Here is a 23,190-nt window from a genome sequence, read left to right as displayed (position 1 = left end):
AGTCACTGCAATAGATAATTGGAAGTCAGTGAGTTTTTACAGTGAGAAAATGGTATAACTAAATCCTTTTTAAGAAGATAACTTTGGCCTGGAGAATGGAGAGAGTGTGTGTGTATATGTATAAAGACTGAAGAACCACACACCAGTCAAGTCTACTGTAATACACATGCATTCACAGAAAAAGACGTGTATAGAAATACTTCCTAGAGACCATTTTTATACTAATGTTGAGACTTTGGAATATTTGGGTTACACTTTTGTTGAATGTTATAATCAAAAGTTATAACTGTGTATATTACCTATTATATCTGCCACATATAGATCTAATGAACCCAAGCCAAGGGCACTGATTGGAACTTGTTTTAATTCCTCTCTCAAATGGCCCTGTGGGAACAACTATACCCCACAGCTAATTCTTTTTGTAAATTGAAGAATTTATTCGTAAAAAACAGTTATGGTAACATTACTGTGCCATTTTTCTTTTAATCATGTGAGACTACTTTATCTTGTTTTGGAGGCCATATTAGTATTTATTAAGAATATTTTATGTTATTGTTCCTTGACAAACTGCAAGTATTTATCAGTTGAAAGGAATGAGTAAATAAAAATGCATTAAGAAATGAGAAATTTCAGTCAGTTTCTTCTCTATTGTTTTCAAAGTTACTTTGATTTTCTCATTAACAACTATTAATCTGAACAAGGTTATACGTTTTATTTGTAAGATAACAAGACATCCAATTTTAAATAAATTTAGAAAAAGAAATTGGGTCTACCAATATATAACTGATATATATATATATATGCCTAAAATTTGTATAAATTACTTTTTCCAGAAAAGAAAACAATGATTAGTTTAGACTGAGTTTCACCAGTGCTATGAACTCGGTTCTTTCTCTTATATATGTATGTATATGTATTTCAGAAAAGAACTATTGTCTGTCTTCTAAAGGAATGTTTTCAGTTCATAAAATAATGTGAATTGTGTGTTTTCTAGTTATGGTAATTGGTTGTATTGTTTTAAGCCAGAATCTAGTATTTCCTGAAGCATCTCTCTTAGAATTGATCAAAGGCACTCAAAAAATTTCAACCTGAGATTCGTCTGTTGTTCCTTACTGAAAAAGGACACCATTCTCAACTTTCTGAGGAGAGAAGAAAGAGAATTAATATGTCTCTTCCTTCCTTCCTTCCTTTCTTCCTTCCTTCTTTGATTTGAGAAGATGTTAATAAGAAGCTCTGACCAAAAGGAGCATTTTGAAGGAAAGATATTATACCATTCTTAAAGGTGAGGAAATTCAGAATCAGTAAGGTTGATGGACTTTCCACATGGCACAAATGGTAAAGAGTGGAGTTGGGACACAGAGTCTTCTGACTTCCTATTTCTATTCACAATACCTTATTAGAGGGCAACTCCACCCCAAAAATGGTTTGTAAAAAAACTACAAACCCACAATACTGCTGTCATAATGATATGGCTCTACTTACTTCCTTAGAGATTTGTGTCTCCAATCTGGGAAACGCTCTTAACGTATGAGCTATTTTGCCTAGTTTGAGAAACATCAATCTCTTTTTATGTATATATTTTTGCATTAAAAACACTTCTGAAAATCAGATGAAGGCTATGAATTTCCTCCTTACAGAAATGTATATACACTCATGTAGAGAAAATTTTACATATCATTTTAAAGGTTCATTTTCGGAAATATAATCAAGGAGTCAAAGGCAGCAACCTAGAAGTAACATAGATAATAGCTTTATGGTATTACATGTAAGATTTTTCTTCTCTAAATATTTTTTAGATGCAAAAGTTAAAAATCCTCACCTAAAGAGTATAATAGGGATAAGATACAGTTTACTTTAACAATTAATTTTAGTACTTTTTCGATCTCGTAAACTCTTAAAGGAAATATGGGTACACAAAAACACTTTAAAAATTCTAATTATGCTTTATAAAGGAAAATAATTAGAATCTCACAATTTTGTCTTAAATTTACATAGTATGCTACGTATAAATGTAAGGCTTTCAGAACATTATAAAAACTCGAGACCTCATAATCCTGACCAAAACAAAAAGACATACCACAAAATTTAATTTTGTAAAGAAAAGAAGCAACTTTCACTTTTTATGAAATAGAAGCGGTTTCACCATCCCTGCCAAGATCTTGGGTAATTGCGCAGCAATAACTTCTGACATCATTTCTGGAAATTCAACACTCAGTGCCCGGGACTGGATGAATGTATTCAAGCAGTACAGGTGAAGCTGTTTGACAAGCTGTTGGTTTAACAAATGGGTAGGAACAAGCATGAAAAATGATAAATTCATGTGCTACTCAAACATGGTAATTTATTTTTCTGACAATATAAATACTTATCAAGATTTTTTTCTTAGTAAAATGAAAATGACTCCCACCACTTTCTAAAATAATGTGTAAAATCTCACATACTCGTGATCAAATATTTTGATATTATGGAAAGATTTAAGGAACTAAAAGTTATTCATAATCCCACAGGATAACCAATGTGAACACTCTGGTGTATTTTTCAAGTGTTTTTTCTTTATGTACACATAGACAGACTTACCCAAGCATACACACAATATTACACAAATATATAAATATTTCCAAAATGCAATTATTTTATAAATTCTATTTGCTAATCTGGCTTTCTCATATAATAGCATATTGACTCTTCTTAGGCCAAAACCCAAGATAATTCATCTTAATCAAATTTTTATCTTTATCAAAGTAATTTATGTGTATAATTTTAAGTCAAATAGTACTGCCAGATTTTTAACAGCAAAATAACAGCAGCAGTAACCACAAAACCCAACAGTTTCCTAACATACCTCTTCCCATCCTTATTCCAGCTCCCCAGACACAACTGCTTTCAACTTTTTTAGTCTGTGTCTTTTCATAGTTACTTCTGCATTTCTAACAAATTTTGTTTTCCAATTTTGACATTGGGTTTTCACTATGGAAAATGAGGATTGAACTTTCTTACACTATACACTTCACTCCTCAACCACACACACATTTCCTCTTCTCCCCATTGTCTACATACTGTATTGGCTAAATCACTATCAAGTATTTATATTATTAAGATTTTTATTGTTTCCTGCTGGATTACATTTTCTCTCTTATATGGCTTGTTATTTTGCCACAGCTAATCACCTAGTGTTCTTGTTTGCTTTGTTTTCTCTATCTTTGTCACAAAGCCATAGTTAAATTCTCTGACAGAAATGTAAAAATCACCTCAATAGGATCAAACATCCATGTGATCTTTTCAATTCCTTTTTTTCCCCCCCTAGAGCTGGTATCCTAGGACCGCCTGTATGACTGCTCCAATCTAGACTAATCTTACACAGTTATTGTGCTGGGACATCACTTTGAGTCTCTCTTGGGTTGGATTCTTTACTTCCTTGGCTCATTCCAGTGTTTTGTTGTAAGACACCCTGTAGTAGTTTTTGACAAAGATTGTATTTCAGGTAGACTCTATGAGACCCTGTGTATCTGAAAATACGTTTATGGGGCCATCATACTCGTTTGATGGTTTTGCTGGGTATCAAATTCTTTGAAGATGTGCTTTTCCATCAAAATTCCGGAGGCATCACTCCTTGTCTTCTAGCTTCCAGTGTTGCTGTTGAGAAGTCCAACAGCATTCTGAATCTTCTTGATAATTTGTGTGTGACTTGTTTCTTTTATCACTGGTATATTTTTGGATATTTTCTTTATTCATGGTATGCTGAAATTTTACAATGTGCCTATACACTGGGCTCTTGCAGTTAGAAAACTCATATCCTTCAGTTCTAGCAACTTTTCTTTTATGATTTCTTACATAATTTCCTCTTCCTGATTTTCTTTAATCTTTCTTCTAGAAATTCTTTTTAACTTGAGGATGGAACCCCCTGGATCAATTCCCTAAGTTTGCTATTTCTTTACTCTAATTTTCCATGTTTTGTACCTTTTTAATTTTTTTCTGAGAGTTTCCTTTATAGTTAAGCCTTTTTATTGAATTTTTAATCTATGTTCTTCTATATTTAGCTATCCAAAACTATATTCTTGCTGAATGTTCCTTTTTAATGTTTTCTATTCTCATTTCACAGACACAACTTCATTCTTATTTCTCTGAGGACCTTACAAGTTTTCTTCTGCTCTCTGCATTGGTACTTTTTCCTTCAAGTTACTTTTTTTCTGTGTGTTTTGCTTTCTGCCTTTCATTTTAGAGACTTTACTCAAAGAGCTCATAATTTCATCTGTCTGTTCATATTCAGGAGTAAGGCCTCAAAAGTTGACTTGCTGAGTGGATAGCTTTTTTATGCATTGACTGTCATTTTAATGTGGTTTCTGAATATAGGAACAATAAAAGCTTATATTGAATATGTCTTGACTAAACACATATATCCAGTTCTGGTGTTGAGTATTTCTAGTTCTAGGGTTTTTTTTCCCCTCTGCTCTGAACATCCTTGCATATAAATATTAAATTCTTGCCTAATTATTTCTTTAAGATAAATCCTAAAAGGCATGCAAATTTTAACTTTTGCTATATGTTGCCTGATTGCCCATCAGAGATATTATGAGAGTCTTATTCTCCACATCCATGCTTTTGCTTTTACTGTATATAAATAATCTTTAATTTTAGGCAAAAATACTTTAGAACATATTCAGGAAATATGTCATAATTCCTATCAGCCATTAAATTACCCCCAGATTATACAAATACTAGTAAATGGATATTTGGGTGATCTACATTGAAAATGAAAAGAGCACAATATACATTCTGAGCAGTGTGATAAAAATACTCTTTTAAAACACAAGTGCAAATAAAGATTTGAAGAAACCATATACAGTAAAATTTAGATTTAACATTAAAATTTATGGAAATTCAGAGAATAATCATTGATATTCTGGAAAAAAAATACTTACATCATGCAAGTTATCAAGAAGTTTTGTAAGTTGATAGAAACGCTGTGAGCTTGAGACAACTCCTTTTTGCCTCAAACCAATTGCCTTGATGAGCTCTCTGATGTAGCTCGATCTCATCTCTTCAAACTGGTTTTGACTTCTCAGTCCTTCCAAAGGAACTGTAAAGAAGATAATTACAAGTGGAAGTTATGTCTAAAAAGATGACACTAATAATTTATAATATAAACTTCTGTGCTTTTGATGTATAACTGTAGATAAAAATACTTTAAATAAGAAAGACATAGTGCTATTAATAGTGTCAAGATATGTAAACTTCTAGTTTACTGGAAGAATATGAGAACAACAACTATGTACATTAAAAAACATTTCAGCTTACTTATTTTAGACTTCTGTCAACAAATTATGCATTTAACTTAGTTATCATTTTCTCAAAAGATCACCTGACATTATTCTACAGTCCTATCTCAAATACTTGGTTTGATTTAGTTTATAGCTGCATGAATTCTGGGTCCTTTTTATTTTCTTTTTAACACATACTTGGATCTCTCTGTAAAGTTTTGTGTTCTTCATATAGATCTCAAGTATTTCTCATTAAGATTATTCCTGAATACTTTAACTTTTTATGTTGTAATTGTAACATTGCTCCATTAAATTGTCTAATGCCTTCCAGTTGTACGGGAGAAAGCTATTAACATTTAAATATTTCCCTTATATCCAGCCACTTAGTTATACTCTATTTTTAATTTGAACAATTTTGGGTTGATTATCATTTGTTTTAATGGTATACAACAATACTGCATTCAAATAATATTTTCATTTTCCCCTTTCCAATAGTTGTAGCTCTCATTTCTGCTTCACGATTCACTGCATTGTTCAGGACTTAGAGAATAATATTAAATAATAATAGTGATGGCAGGTATTCCTATTTTGTTTCTGATTTTAATGGGAATGCCACTTATTCCCATTATGGTGTTAACTACTAATTTAGATATTTACCCCTGAAATCTATAATTCCTATATTCCTATCTTAGGCACAACTTCCTATTTTTATGGCTAGTTCTCATATTTACACTAAATTGTCAATTTCACCATAGCTATTCTCCTAAATCTTTTAGGTCCTACTGTTGTCGCTTATCTGAGATGCTTATCTGATTGATTTTTCCAGCACCTCTATTAACAGAATCCCCAGCTTCTTGCTTCATTTTTCCATTGGCTTCTCTTGTCCTACAAAGAAGTCATCAACCTTCAATGAAACATCTGCCTTTTTTTGCAGACTGCTGAAAGAAAAACCACATAACCTCTTGGATTTATATTACTATACATTTATAATCTTGACTCTTAGCAATATATCTACAGAGATGTGTACTTAGTTTAAAGTCAACTGTATGTGCCCAGCAAAGAGGGGATAAAAAACCTTTTTAAACCCCTATTATACCCTGCACCCCAATCAGACTTTGGCTTCTACAACCCTTAGAAAAAGAAGGCCACAGATACAAACTTAAGAGAAACCAAAAAGTTGGTTTTGAGTTTTCAAGAGATCAGATCTTGAATATAAAGGAGACTCTCAAGGATAAGTTTGAAAATGTGAAATTTTTGCTTCAAAAAGTTTGTGGAAAAATAGAATTAAAGGTTAATATGAATATTTCCATGAACCTTTGGAAGTACCCTCATATGTGTGTACTGTAGGTGTATCTATGGTCTCTTCTGTCCAGTTACTTCATATAGCAGTTATTTTAAACATTTGCAAGTCCCTTTAAGGTTCCCAACCAATCCCATCAATTATTTTTTCTTAATTACTTTCTAGTAAATACCTTTACTAAGATTTTAGTGCAGTTTTGGAGGGAACAATGGTAAAACTGTGTATTTAACCTGCCATCTATTCCTAAAGATCTATATTTTAATTTTTAATGGCAAATGGGAATGTTTAACTTTGTAACTATCAAATCATCAAATTTTCCCTTTGCCAATTTCCCCGTTGCATTTATTTTTATATTGCTTGTAGTTTATTTTTTAATTTGAGTGTTTACATTTAACTCAATTATCCGGTATCTATTTTAGAATATAATTTGAGCTAAATATCCAAACTAATTTTTCTCCAAATATAAAGCTGTTTTTCTCAATGATATTTATTTGTTCCATACTTATTGATTTGTGATGTTTCCCACTATAGAATTTAAGTTCTAATGTAAAGTTATCTGACTTGACTCAACAATTCAGTGTATCTTTTCTTCTCCCATGCTGCATTAATTATTGTAGCTTTTCAATTCTATTAATTGCTCTACATTTAAAGATGAATTTTCAATAGCTTTGCCAAGTTATCTTCTCCCCCTCTCCCTCCTGTTTAAAATCTCATTAGCATTTTAATTAGAATTTGTGGAAAACCTAAGTACTATTCACCAAATGTTTCTGTGGTCTCCCTTTTCTTAAAGTGGCAAGTGGCCAAGAATCTTGCTTTCTATAATATGAGTGGAAGTCATATGTTTGCCACTTCCTTTCCTTACCACTGCTCTAGTGACTGTGGAAGTGTGACTCAAGATGCAGCCCTCATTTGCCTGGGTTCCTGAGCAATGACAATGAGCAGAGCCTCCCTGTTGATCTGCACTGGATATTTAGTGTGTTGTCTGTCGCCCCAGCAGAATGCAGCCTATCCATAAACACAGAATTATGTTAAAGATATAAACTAATTTAGGAGATCTAGAATGATCTGTGATATAACCACTATAGAATTCATTACCCTCAAGCAAAGAAGAGCAAGAGGTTAACTACTGTAATATTAAATTTATTTCAGTTGACTCTCTGGCCAGTCCCATATCAATGCTCTTTGTCCACTCTGTGATCTTTCACCAAGTAAGGCTTGAAAATCCCTGCTCCAATAAGGAATGGTCTATGGATCCTTAGATACTGTATTGGTCCCTGTCTTCACATAGATTCCATGAGGAAACCTTCCATTTTCAGGGTTTAGCTTTTCTGCCTTTCCTCCTGACTTGTACCACCCCGCTTAACCAGCCCCCAGCCACTTGAGATTCATGCCACTAGAAAGAAGTCCCTGCAAAGATGCAGCTGAGAAAGATGCTTGGCTCACCCACAACCTAATGTCTTAGCTCCCTGTGGTCCTCTTGCAAATTATTATGAGTCAGGAAGCATCAGTTGGTACATTTAAGGGCTGTACCTGCCTGTGCATGCATGGGCACAGAAAAGGGTAAAAGCAGATTTTTTTTTTTAACTTTTCCCACATGGACCCTTGGGGATCAACTGAGGCAGAGGTGATTGTGTTCTTTATGCATGAGAAAGAGTGAAATGGGTATCTGTTTGTCATTCTGGTGACCAATGCTATGCTTTATATACATGCCATTTCCTCTTTCTGCCCGGCATACAGCTAGACCACATTTCCTAGCCTCTTCTGCAGGTAAGATGGGTGGTGGAATGTGGGTGCAAGTGATGCAAGACAGTTTCAGGCCTCACCTCCAAACCTTCTCTCACTCAGTGCTCATTCTAGTCAGAAGCGCTGGAGGACTCCAAGCTGCTAGGAAAGGGCAAAGCCACCGTATGGAAGGAGGCTGGGTTTTTCTTGCTAACCCAATGAACAGTGACAGTGAGTGATAAACAAACTGCTCTTGTATTAAGCTACTGATCTTTGTAGTTATTCTTTATAAGTGTTAGCCTATCCTGATATAATGAGAATAATTTCAAACAAAATTGTGTATTTATATAGTAAATACTTTTGTGGAGGTGGTGGTGGTGGTGTTAGAAGGAAGCATAGTTTGTGTTTATGCACTATTAATTAGTTTATAATACTGAATTAGGTGAACACAAAAAAGTCATTTAGTCATATGTTCTCTAAAATAAAAAAAGAATTAGTTAGGCTATATTAATATTATATGGTAGGTAAAATATTAAAAATATCAAGCAATTTTATTAATGTCTATGACAACATATTGGAGTTTTTTTCTTTGTAGTCGCAATCTAAGATTTCTATTGCATACATAGGTATATGATCATATTGTTTGAAACTTTCCTAATGAATTAAAAATTAAAAAATTAAGTATCTTGTTTTAAGTTACTTGTACTCAACTCACTTGTATTAAGAAGGAGCAATACTTTCATACAGAGGAACTCTTCATGGCTAACCTGAAGCTTCACAAACTCCTGAGGGATCTGCCACATGGTAAGGCATAATGAGTAGAATGATGATTCTTTCATCCTCTGTCTTGAATCACACACAACACAAATGGGAAAAAGCAACAGAAAAAAAAAATAGGGTCTCAGCCAATTTATGTAATTTATCAGAGAATATGATTTCGGTAATTACATTATTGAGTATGACTGCTACTTTAAAAAAAAAACAAACTCAATATTTGAAATTTTAAACATCATCTAAACTTTTTCACAATACTGAATTGTTGAGGTTAAGAAATTTTACAATTAGAAATTTATATTAAATAGACATTGATCAAGATTAATATTTCAAATGCTTCTCATTTTATTATCACACTTTAAATACCTAAACCAAGAAACGAGAGCAAAGTTGTAGGAGTTCAGAATGTTGAGGGATGAGAGATACTCAGAATGCTTTATTTACTGATGAATTTTTTTCCACGAAAATATATACATATGTACATCTCTCTCTCTATATAAATTATTTTGTATACAATTCAGTGAAAGAATTGATTCAGTTCACAGAAATTTACCATACTGTGAAACTTTCTAAAAGAAATGTATAGTGATATAGAAAAGGGTAAAGAAGAACATTAGCAAGCATTAAATAACTGACAAAGTTTAACACAAATTCTGAAGGTTGAGGAAATTTATTTAAGGTATTTTCTCAACCATGTGATGTTTTATAATGTCCATATTAGTCAGATGAAGCTAAAAGAAATAGTGAAAAGAGAACTAGATTTTGACTCAGAAGAGCTAAGATTAATCCTGACTGTCACTCAGGGTCTTTGGCAAGTGATGCAATTCTTCTGAGCCTCAGTTTCCTGAACTGTAAAATGAAGGATGCTGATTCCTTACTGTCTCAAGGGATTGTAGGATAAAATGGAATAAAGCATATGAAAATCATTTGCAAACTGTAAAGACTTATACAAGTAAGTTATTAAATTATATACTTCTAGGTCAGTATTCACCATTAGAACAGTATAAATAGAGTTTCAAGATGGCGGCGGCTGCGGCGGCTGGCGCGGAGTAGCTGAGGTGGAAAAGGTGGCCACTGGGCCTCAGGCAGCCGGGAAACTTGTGGACCTTTCTCTGGCCATCTCTTAAGGGAGGACTGCTGCTGCTGGCCGGTCGTGGGGGCTCAACGCCACTTTGCCCCCGGCAGGAGAGGCTGCCTCATTTACCGGCAACAGCTTTGAAGTGTGGAGCAGGAAAAGAACTGATTCTTAGCTGCAAAAGCGAGTCTTGAAACAGGGAACACGGCGCCAGGGCTGCTGTGGATGCAGCCAGGATCCCGGAGGCTGGGGCCGCACTGAAGGCGGCCAGCTGCCCTATCCAGGATTCGAGGTTTCAGGCCGGCATTAAAGAAGACTCCTGGGAGTGCCCGAGCGGCGCCGCGACTGAACAGCCCGAGGCGGCAGCGCCGAGAACACGGAAGGCAACAAACCAGAGACAGAGCGAGCGCCCGACCTGGCACAGCACTGTGAGTGATCCCTGGCACAGCTCTGTTCGGGGGGTGCATGCCCACGCGGCTCCCCGCCTGCACCACCAGGCCACTCATTGCCCCGGTGCTGCCTCCATTTTCCCAGGTGCGGGCAGCTCCGCCCTGCTCGGCCATCACTGAGCCCATTTGCTTGGCCTGGCGCGGGGCTTTCCGGACCCTGCGGGCCGACCTCCTCTCCCACTCCCTCCACGGTTCTCTGGCAGGGCTGGGGGTGTGGGGCGTCCCGACCAGTTTTGGGAGGGCTAGGAAGTACGGGCGGGCCGACTGTCACTCCACCACACCCTGGACTCCGGCCCCGGTAAACTTCCTGTTACTGGGAGGCAGATACCATCTCTGCGACCACCAGTTTGGAAAAAAGCCTAATGAATTTCTGGTTGGGAATAGTGTGGTAGGAGAGTTCCCAGGTCTGCTTGAACCTGCCGGAGAGCAGGCTGCAGGCGGGCACTAGATTCGGTTTATACCGGGGGGATACAAAGGTGAACAAGACCCGAGAAAGATCTACACAGTGCTACAAAGGCACCCAGAGAGACTGGTCGTCTGTGCCTAGCAGAAACCTGGTAGACTTCCTGGGCGAGGCGGGGCTGAGCAGGGTCTTGAAGGCCCAGCTGATAGACGAGGGGTGCAGAAGACACGCCCCAACCCAGCACAGTGTGCACAGAGGGGGGAGACGTGCGGCCAGGGAGGCGGAGACTCGACAGAAACCACACACCCGGTGGGGTCGCCACTGCACGATCTAACAGCCTGGGCCAGAGCACACGGAACGGGGAGAAGTCCTGTACAGAAAGTGAAAGCTCAACAGAGATCACACACCCTGTGGTACGTGATCCACCAGCCCAGCAGAGTACAAGCTGACCAGAAAGGTGGATCCCCGGAGAAGCCCAAGACCCGAGGCAACCACACACACAAGACACTAGAGGCCAACTGAGCAGTCACGGCGGGAGCCATACCAAATTGGCAACCACAGCAACATCCTAGTTAGTCATTAGTCTTAAACCGGTGGACTGTGAAACCCCCTGCCACAATGAATAAACACCAAAAAAAAGACACCAGAAATACAAAAAATCAAGAAAGTACACCACCAAAAGTTAATAAATCTCATACTCTAGATCCTATAGAACAAGAAGCCCTTGAAATAACTGATAAGGAATTTCGAGTGATAATTCTAAGGAAACTGAATGAGATACAAGAAAACTCAGCTAGACATCATGATGAAATGAGGAAAAGTATACAGGATCTGAAAGAGGAAATATACAAGGAAATCAATGTCCTGAAAAAAAATGTAGCAGAACTTGCTGAACTGAAAAAGTTATTCAGCGAAATAAAAAACACAACGGAGAGTTTAACCAGCAGGCTTGTCGAAGTTGAAGAGAGAACCTCTGAACTTGAAGATGGGCTGTTTGAAATAACACAAGCAGACAAAAAGAAAGAAAAAAGAATCAAGGACATGGAAGAAAATCTGAGAGAGATATCAGACAACCTCAAGCGCTCAAATATCCGAGTCATGGGTATTCCAGAAGGGGAGGAAAATGGAGATTCCATTGAAAACATATTCAACAAAATAGTGGCAGAAAACTTCCCAGGTATAGGAAAAATCACAGATCTTCAGATCCAGGAAGCTCAACGATCTCCAAACGTATTCAACCCAAAAAGGCCTTCTCCAAGACATGTCATAGTCAAATTGGCAAAACTCAGAGACAAAGAGAGAATCTTAAAAGCTGCAAGAGAGAAGCGTCAAATCACCTATAAGGGAGCCCCAATCAGGTTAACATCAGACTTCTCATCACAAACCCTAAAAGCTAGAAAGGAATGGGATGATATTTTCAAAATACTAAAAGACAAAGATTGCCAGCCAAGAATACTCTACCCTGCAAGGCTATCCTTCCGAAATGAGGGGCAAATAGTATATTTCTCAGACAAACAAAAACTGCGGGAGTTCACTACCACAAGACCACCCTTACAAGAAATCCTCAAGGGAGTACTGGGTTTGGTTCCTGAAAAATAACTACCACTGCCATAAAAACCTAAGAAAAATCTAAACCCGCTAGTACAATAAAAATGGCATTCATGAAGAGAAAACAAGCTAACAAAAACACTATCTACAACCTAAGGAACCAACAAACAAAGAAACCAAACAGTAAATCAGAAAGCAAGGAACAAAAGACACCTAAGACAACCAAACAACCAATAAAATGCTAAGAATAAATCAACACCTTTCAATAACAACTCTTAATGTAAAAGGCTTAAATTCCCCAATTAAAAGACACAGACTGGCTGACTGGATCAAAAAGCAGGACCCAACTATATGCTGCCTACAAGAGACCCACCTCACCCATAAAGATTCACACAGACTAAGAGTAAAAGGATGGAAAAAGATTTACCATGCAAACAGAAAAGAAAAACGAGCTGGAGTGGCTATTCTTATATCTGACAAAATAGACTTTAAACTAAAAACCATAAAAAGAGACAATGAGGGACACTACTTAATGATAAAAGGACTGATCCATCAAGAAGACATAACAATCATAAATATGTACGCACCCAATGTTGGAGCATCCAGATTTATAAAACAAACTCTATTAGACCTAAAGAAGGAAATAGACACTAATACCATAATAGCAGGGGACCTGAACACTCCACTGTCAATATTAGACAGATCATCTAGGCAAAGAATCAGTAGAGAAACACAAGATCTAAACAAGACTCTAGACCAATTGGAATTGGCAGATATCTACAGAACATTCCACCCAACAACCTCAGAATATTCATTCTTCTCATCAGCACATGGATCATTCTCCAAGATAGATCACATATTAGGTCACAAATCAAGTCTCAATAAATTCAAAAAAATTGGAATTATCCCATGTATCTTCTCAGACCACAATGGATTAAAATTAGAAATTAATAACAAACAAAACTCTGGAAACTATACAAACACATGGAAATTAAACAGCATTCTACTTAATGACATATGGGTCCAAGAAGAAATCAAGCAGGAAATCAAAAAGTTTATTGAAACTAATGAAAACAATGATACATCATACCAAAACCTGTGGGATACTGCAAAAGCAGTATTGAGGGGAAAATTTATTGCATTAAATGCTCACTTCAGAAGAATGGAAAGATGGCAAGTGAACAACCTAACACTTCACCTTAAAGAACTAGAAAAACAAGAATAATCCAATCCTAAAGTTAGCAGACGGAAAGAAATCATTAAGATCAGAGCAGAACTGAATGAAATTGAAAACCAAAAAACAATTCAAAAGATCAACGAATCAAAAAGTTGGTTTTTTGAAAAGATAAATAAAATTGACAAACCATTAGCATGGCTAACAAAAAAAAGAAGAGAGAAGACTCAAATAACAAAAATTAGAAATGAAAAAGGCGATATTACAACTGATTCATCTGAAATACAAGGAATCATTCGAGACTACTATAAACAACTATACGCCAACAAATTTGAAAATCTGGAGGAAATGGATAAATTTCTGGACACACACAAGCTCCCAAAACTGAACCGTGAAGACGTAGAAAATTTGAACAGACCAATAACAATAAAGGAGATTGAAGCTGTTATCAGAAGGCTCCCAACAAAGAAAAGCCCAGAACCAGATGGATTCACAGCAGAATTTTACCAAACATTCAAAGAGGAATTGACACCGATTCTTTACAAACTATTCCAAAAGATTGAAACGGACGCAAATCTCCCAAACTCATTCTATGAAGCAAACATCATCCTGATACCAAAACCAGGTAAAGATATAACCAAAAAAGAAAACTACAGGCCGATATCCTTGATGAATATAGATGCAAAAATCCTCACTAAAATACTAGCAAACAGAATACAGCAACACATACGAAAAATTATTCATCACGATCAAGTGGGATTCATCCCAGGGATGCAAGGTTGGTTCAACATACGCAAATCAATAAATGTGATACACCATATTAATAAACTCAAACACAAGGACCATATGATCATCTCTATAGATGCTGAAAAAGCATTTGATAAAGTTCAGCACTCATTCATGACAAAGACCCTCTATAAGTTAGGTATAGAGGGAAAGTATCTCAACATAATTAAAGCCATATATGCCAAACCCACTGCCAATATCATCCTGAATGGGGAAAAGCTGAAAGCTTTTCCTTTAAGAACAGGCACTAGACAAGGATGCCCACTCTCACCACTCCTATTCAACATAGTGTTGGAAGTACTAGCCAGAGCAATCAGAGAAGAGAAGGAAATAAAGGGCATCCAGATTGGAAAAGATGAAGTCAAACTGTCCCTGTTTGCAGATGACATGATCCTATATATCGAACAGCCTAAAACCTCTACAAAAAAACTGTTGGAATTGATAAATGATTTCAGCACAGTAGCAGGATACAAAATCAACACACAAAAATCAGTAGCATTTCTTTTCTCCAATAGTGAACATGCAGAAGGAGAAATCAAGAAAGCCTGCCCATTTACAATAGCCACCAAAAAAATAAAATACTTAGGAATTGAGTTAACCAAGGAGGTGAAAAATCTCTATAATGAGAACTACAAACCACTGCTGAGAGAAATTAGAGAGGATACAAGAAGATGGAAAGATATCCCATGCTCTTGGATTGGAAGAATCAACATAGTCAAAATGTCCATACTACCCAAAGTGATATACAAATTCAATGCAATCCCCATCAAAATTCCAAAGACATTTTTCTCAGAAATGGAAAAAACTATTCAGACATTTATATGGAACAATAAAAGACCACGAATAGCCAAAGCAATGCTCAGCAAAAAAAATAAAGCTGGAGGCATAACACTACCTGACTTTAAGCTATACTACAAAGCTATAATAACCAAAACAGTATGGTACTGGCATAAAAACAGACACACTGACCAATGGAATAGAATAGAGAATCCAGAAATCAACCCTCACACTTACTGCCATCTGATCTTTGACAAAGGCACCAAGCCTATTCACTGGGGAAGGGACTGCCTCTTCAGCAAGTGGTGCTGGGATAACTGGAGATCGTTATGCAGGAGAATGAAACTAGATCCATACCTCTCACCATATACTAAAATCAACTCAAAATGGATTAAGGATTTAAATATACACCCTGAGACAATAAAACTTCTTAAAGAAAACATAGGGGAAACACTTCAGGAAATAGGACTGGGCACAGACTTCATGAATACGACCCCAAAAGCACGGGCAACCAAAGGGAAAATAAACAAATGGGATTATATCAAACTAAAAAGCTTCTGCACAGCAAAAGAAACAATTAAAAGAGTTAAAAGACAACCAACAGAGTGGGAGAAAATATTTGCAAAATATACATCTGACAAAGGATTAATATCCAGAATATATAAGGAACTCAAACAACTTTACAAGAAGAAAACAAGCAACCCAATTAAAAAATGGGCAAGAGAGCTAAGTAGGCATTTCTCTAAGGAAGATATCCAAATGGCCAACAGACATATGAAAAAATGCTCAACATCACTCAGCATCCGGGAAATGCAAATCAAAACCACATTGAGATACCATCTAACCCCAGTTAGGATGGCTAAAATCCAAAAGACTATGAACGATAAATGCTGGCGAGGCTGCGGAGAAAAAGGAACTCTCATACATTGTTGGTGGGACTGCAAAATGGTGCAGCCTCTATGGAAAATGGTATGGAGGTTCCTTAAACAATTGCAAATAGATCTACCATACGACCCAGCCATCCCACTGTTGGGAATATACCCAGAGGAATGGAAATCATCAAGTCGAAGGTATACCTGTTCCCCAATGTTCATCGCAGCACTCTTTACAATAGCCAAGAGTTGGAACCAGTCCAAATGCCCATCATCAGATGAGTGGATACGGAAAATGTGGTACATCTACACAATGGAATACTACTCAGCTATAAAAACGAATGAAATACTGCCATTTGCAACAACATGGATGGACCTCGAGAGAATTATATTAAGTGAAACAAGTCAGGCACAGAAAGAGAAATACCACATGTTCTCACTTATTGGTGGGAGCTAAAAATTAATATATAAATTCACACACACACATACACACATACACACACAAACGGGGGGGGGATAAGAAGATATAACAACCACAATTATTTGAAGTTGATACAACAAACAAACAGAAAGGACATGGTTGGGGGGGAGGGGGGGAGGGAGAAGGGAGGGAGGTTTTGGTGATGGGGAGCATTAATCAGCTACAATGTATATCGACAAAATAAAATTAAAAAAAAAAAAAAAAAGAAAAAAAAAAAAAAAGAATTGTTGTGTTCATAGCGAGATGCCTACTTCTTCCTAAAGGGCTCTATCCTTGCCCTGGCCTGATGAAAACTACATAATACCTTGAATTAAAACACAGAGATATTGTTATTCAGTTTGTAGATGAGTTGAGGATTGAAGTCATGGCTAATGAGTGAGTATCCCAAACGGAAATGAAGTGTCAAATCCAAGAGCATAAAACTGGCAATTTTAAAACTAAGGGCCACATTTGAGTAAAAAACAAAATAAACAAATTTTTGCAATGTAGTAATCAGTACAAGCTTAATATAAATCAGTAGTGTTCTGAGGCTACCAAGTAAAATCAATCACTTCAGGGATGTATTAATATTTGGAAAGACAGATGTGATGAATCCTCATCTATACTGATCACTCTGCCAGTGTTCTGTGAACTTCTGTATTTGTCACGCTTTCTAAATGGAATATCTTCAGAGGAAAACAAGAAGATGATGAAAAAACTTGAAACCAAGTTAAACGATCAAACTTGGCATTAACCATCAAAGAGGTTAAGAGGTATTAGGATTTGGGGTTAGGAGCCCCAAAGGACAGAACTTGAACCAGAAGATAGTAAGTGAAGACATTATAATTAATTTGACTTGAAGAAATGGAACAGGCTACCTCAAGAGATAGTGACTACTACGAGTCCCGTTTGTGCAGAGTCTGGACAGGTTACAGCATTAGATGGAAGACTGGACTAACGGACCTCCCGCCAACTCTATTATATTTTCTTATTATTCTATTACATTGAATAGGAAAATAGATTATAGCAGAAGTTGACAAGCTGCAGTTGACATACAGATTTAAGATGGAGAGAATGAGATATGCCATTGTTGTTCTAAAAAGTGTGTATTCACCGTAGTTTTTCTTTTCCATTGTTTCATATATTCTTAAAGTCATATAGCTTTTATTTATTCATTTTACAAGATGTATTGAGCAAATGCAATGTGTAAATATTAATGGAATGCAAGCTATACAAGGGAGAAACTTGGGTCTTTCATGTTCACTTCTGTATATCCAGCACAAACAGTGCCTTGCTCACTGTAAGTGTTCATTTCAGATTTGTTAAATGAATAAAGATATCACAGTCCAAAAAAAAAAAAAAAAAAAAAAAAAAAAAAAAGAACAGTATAAATATTACCATGAAAAGATCCTTATTCAGTTAAAGATTATATGCAGAAAATTAATTACAGTTATTAAAATACATGTATAATAAAGCGAATTGAAATATTTATCTTTCAATTTAAAAAAAATTATGTATAATTTTTCCTGTAGAACAAAAGATAACGTTTTTACTTTTTGAAGGTTAAGTTAATACTTTATAGTGAAAATATTTCTAATTTACCTCATTGTCTTCATTAGCACCACGATATGCAATTTTAATTTGGTAAACCAAACCTTTAATTTTGTCTTTAAATATATTTCCTGATATAGATTTGAAGTTTAAAAAAATTGAATTTGAGACAATTACAATATGTATTAAAACAAGAGGAAAAGGCTCCAAATATCAAATTACTGATAAAATGATACAATTTTATTAATATTGTCATATCAAGCTGTATCCTGAGGTAATTCTGATAAACTTTTTAGGAAAACCCTATTATTTAGAACACTAACTATGTGATCATCTATTAAAATATAATTTTCAATATATCCTATATATACACTTATGTTAATAAAAGGAACAACAAAAGTTACTACTTACTCATTTAGTATCAGATCAGGTGCAAAATATAGCATCTGCCCACTGACATGTTTGTAGGATCTCCATCCTAGTGCAAATACCATTAAGCTCATCCAAGAATACTGGATGAGAGTTATCTGATCATCAATATGTAAGTTTCGAAAACCTACAAAACAAGTTTAAAAATACAATGATTATAAACCACTTAATTGTTTCAAAAAAGTTGAACATACATAGAAATTTGAAAATAGATATAAGTACGGTAGCATGTTTTCAATCTCAATATATTTTATACTAAAAATCAGGAAATATTAATAAATAAAACAGCCTGAGAAATAAAAAAGGGGCAGTGACTTTAAAAGTTGTTTAAAATTAGTCACTGTGATTTAGCATATCTGGGAAGTCACTAATTGAATAAATAATCCTTCACTCATTCATGCTACACCTATTTATTGAGAACCATTCATGTCCCAGGCACTGTGTTAAAATGCTGGGGTTACAAAGAAGAATAATACCCCATCCTTGCCTTCAAAAGAAGCTCTCAACTCAATAAGAGAGAAAAGCACACGTGTGCTGTGATAGGGAAGTTAAAAGGAAAGCACCAGTCAGTTTGGGAGGCAGGTCAGGAAAAACCTCCTGAAAGAAGAGATAATGCCCTAGTGGAATATAATCAGTTTGTTGAGAAATATCAGTTCTTCGGGATTTAAGCATAAACTGCTTTTATTTTGTCAAACTACCGCCTACAATTGTGTTATATCTAATTTTCCTTTAACAACTCTCAATTACATCTTGGGTAGATTCCACACTTTTCTGGTCACTTTTGTTCTTTGAAACTTAATCCATTCCTGTTTTACACTTGCACGTGACTTAAGAGGTTTAGAGTCTGTGTGTGCGCATGCGCCTGTATGTGAATGCTTTGGTCTTCCACCCCCTTTCAGGCCATTTTTTGGTGTTGGTGGCAGAGGGAGGATGACAAGGAAAGGACAAATGTATCTTGACTTAATAACCACAAGTCTTCTCTCTGTCTCTTCCCAATTTTCATGGGAAGATCTCAACTGAAGAACGTAAAGGAGGGAGAGGCAAAGAGGTACTTGGAGGTGTAGGCGGGGGTCAGATCATGGAATGTCTCACATGTCTATTAAGGAGCAATGGGAGTGACATAGCCTTATGTGTGTTGTAGATGGATCCTTGGTAGCTATATGGAGGGTGGATTCAAGGGAGTAAGTCTGAAGTTAAGGAGAGCAGTCGGGAGCTAATGCCAAGGGCCAGGGGAGAAATGATGAAAACCTGAAGTAAGTCAACACATAGGAATTTAGAGGAGGGAGTGCATCAGAGAAATATTTAAAGGGTAAAATTAAAGAGATTTGGCAACTGAGTATATCTAGGTAAGAACAAGAAGGAGTCATATACATATTTCAGTATTTTTGCTTGAATGGTAGATGATGATAATAGTATTACTGAGATAAAATAAAAGAGGAGAAAACAGGCTAGGAGGGAAATAGTAAGTTTTGAACATGTTTGAGGGCCTTGGGACTATCCAGATAGCGTTTGGACATGTGAAGTATAAAATGGGGAGAAATGTGGGCTAGAAATATAAATGTAAAGTTATTTGTATCTGAGTGTAGTTGAAACAATGGAAGTAGACAACACCTTTTATAAAGGTATTGAGAAAAAACATTGTTTTGATGGGAATATCAATGACTTTCCATAATGCGATTTTTAAAACATCTATTTCCCCTAAAAACTCATTTAAGTCCACTTACAAATGATCTATTTCAAAAGTAAAACCAAAACCTTAATTCATTAACTATCAAGGGCAAAATAAATTTATTTCCTGACAACATTAATCTCAAGATAGGTAGCAGAAAAGAGGAAAATTATCTTCTCTCTGTATACTCCAGATAGTCCCATCTTCGTGTGAATAGTAGGAAGACTGCTATTCTCCTCTTAGAACTCCTTAACATGAAAACAAATCTAGTACATATTCATAATTAAGGATGTCATAGCAAACATTTACATTATGGGTGGAGAGGAGGGAAACTCTTCAGTGTCTAGCCTTTCTTCCTTCCTTCCTCTCTCTTTCTCTGTGTGGACAGAGCTCTCAATTGGTTGTTTGGTGAGAGCAGGTGCCCACCCTCCCAGCAGAAAGGCTAGCTAAAACCTCTGCTTCCCTGGGCTCGTGGCCTGGGTTTGGCCTGTGGAACACATACTATCATAGCTTTGAAGCAGAAAATAGTAAAGCAAACACAAAGATATGGTTATATACTCTTGCTGGTGGTGGTGCCCAATGATAGTGGAATCCAGTGGGTGCATTTGTGATGCTTGTTTATTGGCTCTTCAGAGACACCGTGGTTTCTGCTCATATTCCAAGATTGTTCTCTAGCCTCTATTCATTGAATCCCTGGACTCCTTTCAATACATTCTTTTTCTTTTGTTTTTGATAGCCAGGATTATTGTTTTTTAAAATTAACATAGTCGGTTTTTATTGTTGACATCCAAGAACCTTATTTACTCAGGTGCAGACTTTCTAAATAAACTAGGAAAAATCTGGCATGCAATTTTCATAATTCTTTATTTTCACATGATTTAAATGCATCTTCAAGTACATCTCTATATATTGTTTTTTAAAAAACGTTATGAATCTTAATACAATAAATTGCAAACATAAATGCTGCTTGTAAATTGAATATACGAGGCTTTGTAAAAATGGATAATTAATTCTTTGATAAAACTTGGAATAATTTAATGAGATTAATGAATTTTCCTAATTTTTGAAAAGCAAGACACATATAAACCTGCATATAAACATATAAACTTGCTGGTCTGTTCTTTCAAATTATAAGTTCTGGAGTGAAGACCCTAGTTCCAATCCTGACTCTACTACTTACTGATTGCCCCTTTGGGCAGGTCATTTTATATCACTGAATCTAAATTTCTTCATAAGTAAAATCACAATGATAATGATAATGATAACTAATTCAAGAGCTAATATGAGACTCAAATGGGATAATTACGCACATTGTAGAACACTAAGCAGATATTTATTATTAATATATCAATAGATCATGTAACAATTACTCATCAGAGCAAAGGATTTATGAAAGTCACTAATCAGTCTGATGGAAAGTCTCTAATTTTAAAATAAAATGAGACCAAAATATATGTCAGAAGGCATTTTGTATATTACAGAACATATATGATACAACTAAAATATAAATGTTATTAATGGCAATAAAATTCAAAAGATAAATTGTTTTATCTTAAATATATATTGTCCAGAATACACATTATATATATGTTATTATATATAGCAAATTATATATTTCATATATATATATATATGAAAAATGGAGGCTTGTAGAAAGTTAGGTTCAATTAATCAGATGTACTAAAACATTGACAGACTGCTCAGTATAATCTCCAGAAATATATTTATTATTCTTTATAATTTTCTTGGTCAATTTTATGACTTTTTAAAGAAAGTTGCCATGGATTGAATTATGTCCCTTGAAGTCCATGTACTGAAGCTTAATCCCCACTGTAATTGTTGAGAGTTGGAAGTCCTATTATGGTAATTGAAAAATGGGTCCTTGAAGAGGTGACTAGATTGTGCATACCATGCCCTAGTAAATGTATTAATAATGGCTGTCATGGACATGGTTCTGAGGGCCTTAAAAGGAGAAGGAATGAGGAGACAGCCTCTCTCAGCTCTGACATCTGCAATGTGATACCCCGCATCACCACCAAAGACCTTCACCAAATGTGTTCTCCAGACTTTAGACCTCCCAGCACCTGAAACTGTAAGCAATAAATTTCATTTTCTTTCAAATTACCCAATTCCAGGGATTTCTGTTATAAGCAACAGAAATGGACTAAGACAAAAGTATTTTATAATACTTAAATATTTGACTTCACTATGCTATAAATTTTTTCATTTTAGGCCTTTGATATATGTTAATCTTTGAATAGCCTTAAAAATTTTACAAAATTATATAACAGTTAATTCTTTCTTATGTTTACATTCACTATATTTACCCTGCTCTTTTTCGTTTTTGTCTTTTTTGTTTGTTTGTTTGATTTTGCATTCTGGGGTTATAAATGACTAGAAGTGAAGGAAATTTTTATTATATTACAATATAAAATGTAAATCTTTTTGAAATAACTTAAAACATCAAATTACCAAAATTTAAAGCAGAAAGCATATTTCCATTTAACAGAATGGAATAGAACTCAGAAAATAGCCTTTATTTACTCCACCTTTTAGAGGGCTTATCTGTGACAAATGTACAATGTTAAATCAACTTGAACATGCCTGGTACAGGAGTGCAATTTCTTCCACATTGACTGTAATATCATTCATTACTTTATACTGAAACAAAGACAGGAACACTGAAATCAAATTCTTAATGGTGATAATGATCATGTAAAGTTAGTACACTTGAGATGATCAAAATAAAAAACGTCCACATAGAGAAGTGATGAATGATCACTAATTGTGTTTAACAAGTGTTAAAAAAAACAAAAGACCTTTCCTTGTGAGTTGACCTGATAATTCCTGACCAAAGCCCTGTTACACACTGTCCATTTCTTATGCTTGAAAAAAGTTAAAAGAAAATGTCAGTGAAGAGATGGCATGTTTGACTTACTAGGT

General features: G+C 35.5%; 1 protein-coding gene across 2 annotated transcripts in view; it reads right to left on the bottom strand.

Annotated features, from left to right (window-relative positions):
- Positions 1-2,113: 2,113 nt before the first annotated feature.
- PGR (progesterone receptor) overlaps positions 2,114-23,190 on the bottom strand; it is a 75,499-nt gene continuing 54,422 nt past the window's right edge. For both annotated transcript variants that reach the window (XM_063094381.1, XM_063094382.1), the window contains 4 exons: positions 18,561-18,705; positions 8,996-9,126; positions 4,920-5,077; positions 2,114-2,269 (listed from right to left, as the gene is read on the bottom strand). In XM_063094381.1, coding sequence (XP_062950451.1) covers positions 2,114-2,269; positions 4,920-5,077; positions 8,996-9,126; positions 18,561-18,705 — 590 coding nt within the window. The remainder of the gene's footprint in view (positions 2,270-4,919; positions 5,078-8,995; positions 9,127-18,560; positions 18,706-23,190) is intronic.

The sequence above is a fragment of the Cynocephalus volans genome, chromosome 4 (genome assembly GCF_027409185.1).
Source record: "Cynocephalus volans isolate mCynVol1 chromosome 4, mCynVol1.pri, whole genome shotgun sequence".
NCBI lineage: Eukaryota > Metazoa > Chordata > Mammalia > Dermoptera > Cynocephalidae > Cynocephalus > Cynocephalus volans.
Note: the sequence above shows the minus strand (reverse complement) of the source record. Positions and strands in the feature narration are given on the sequence as shown.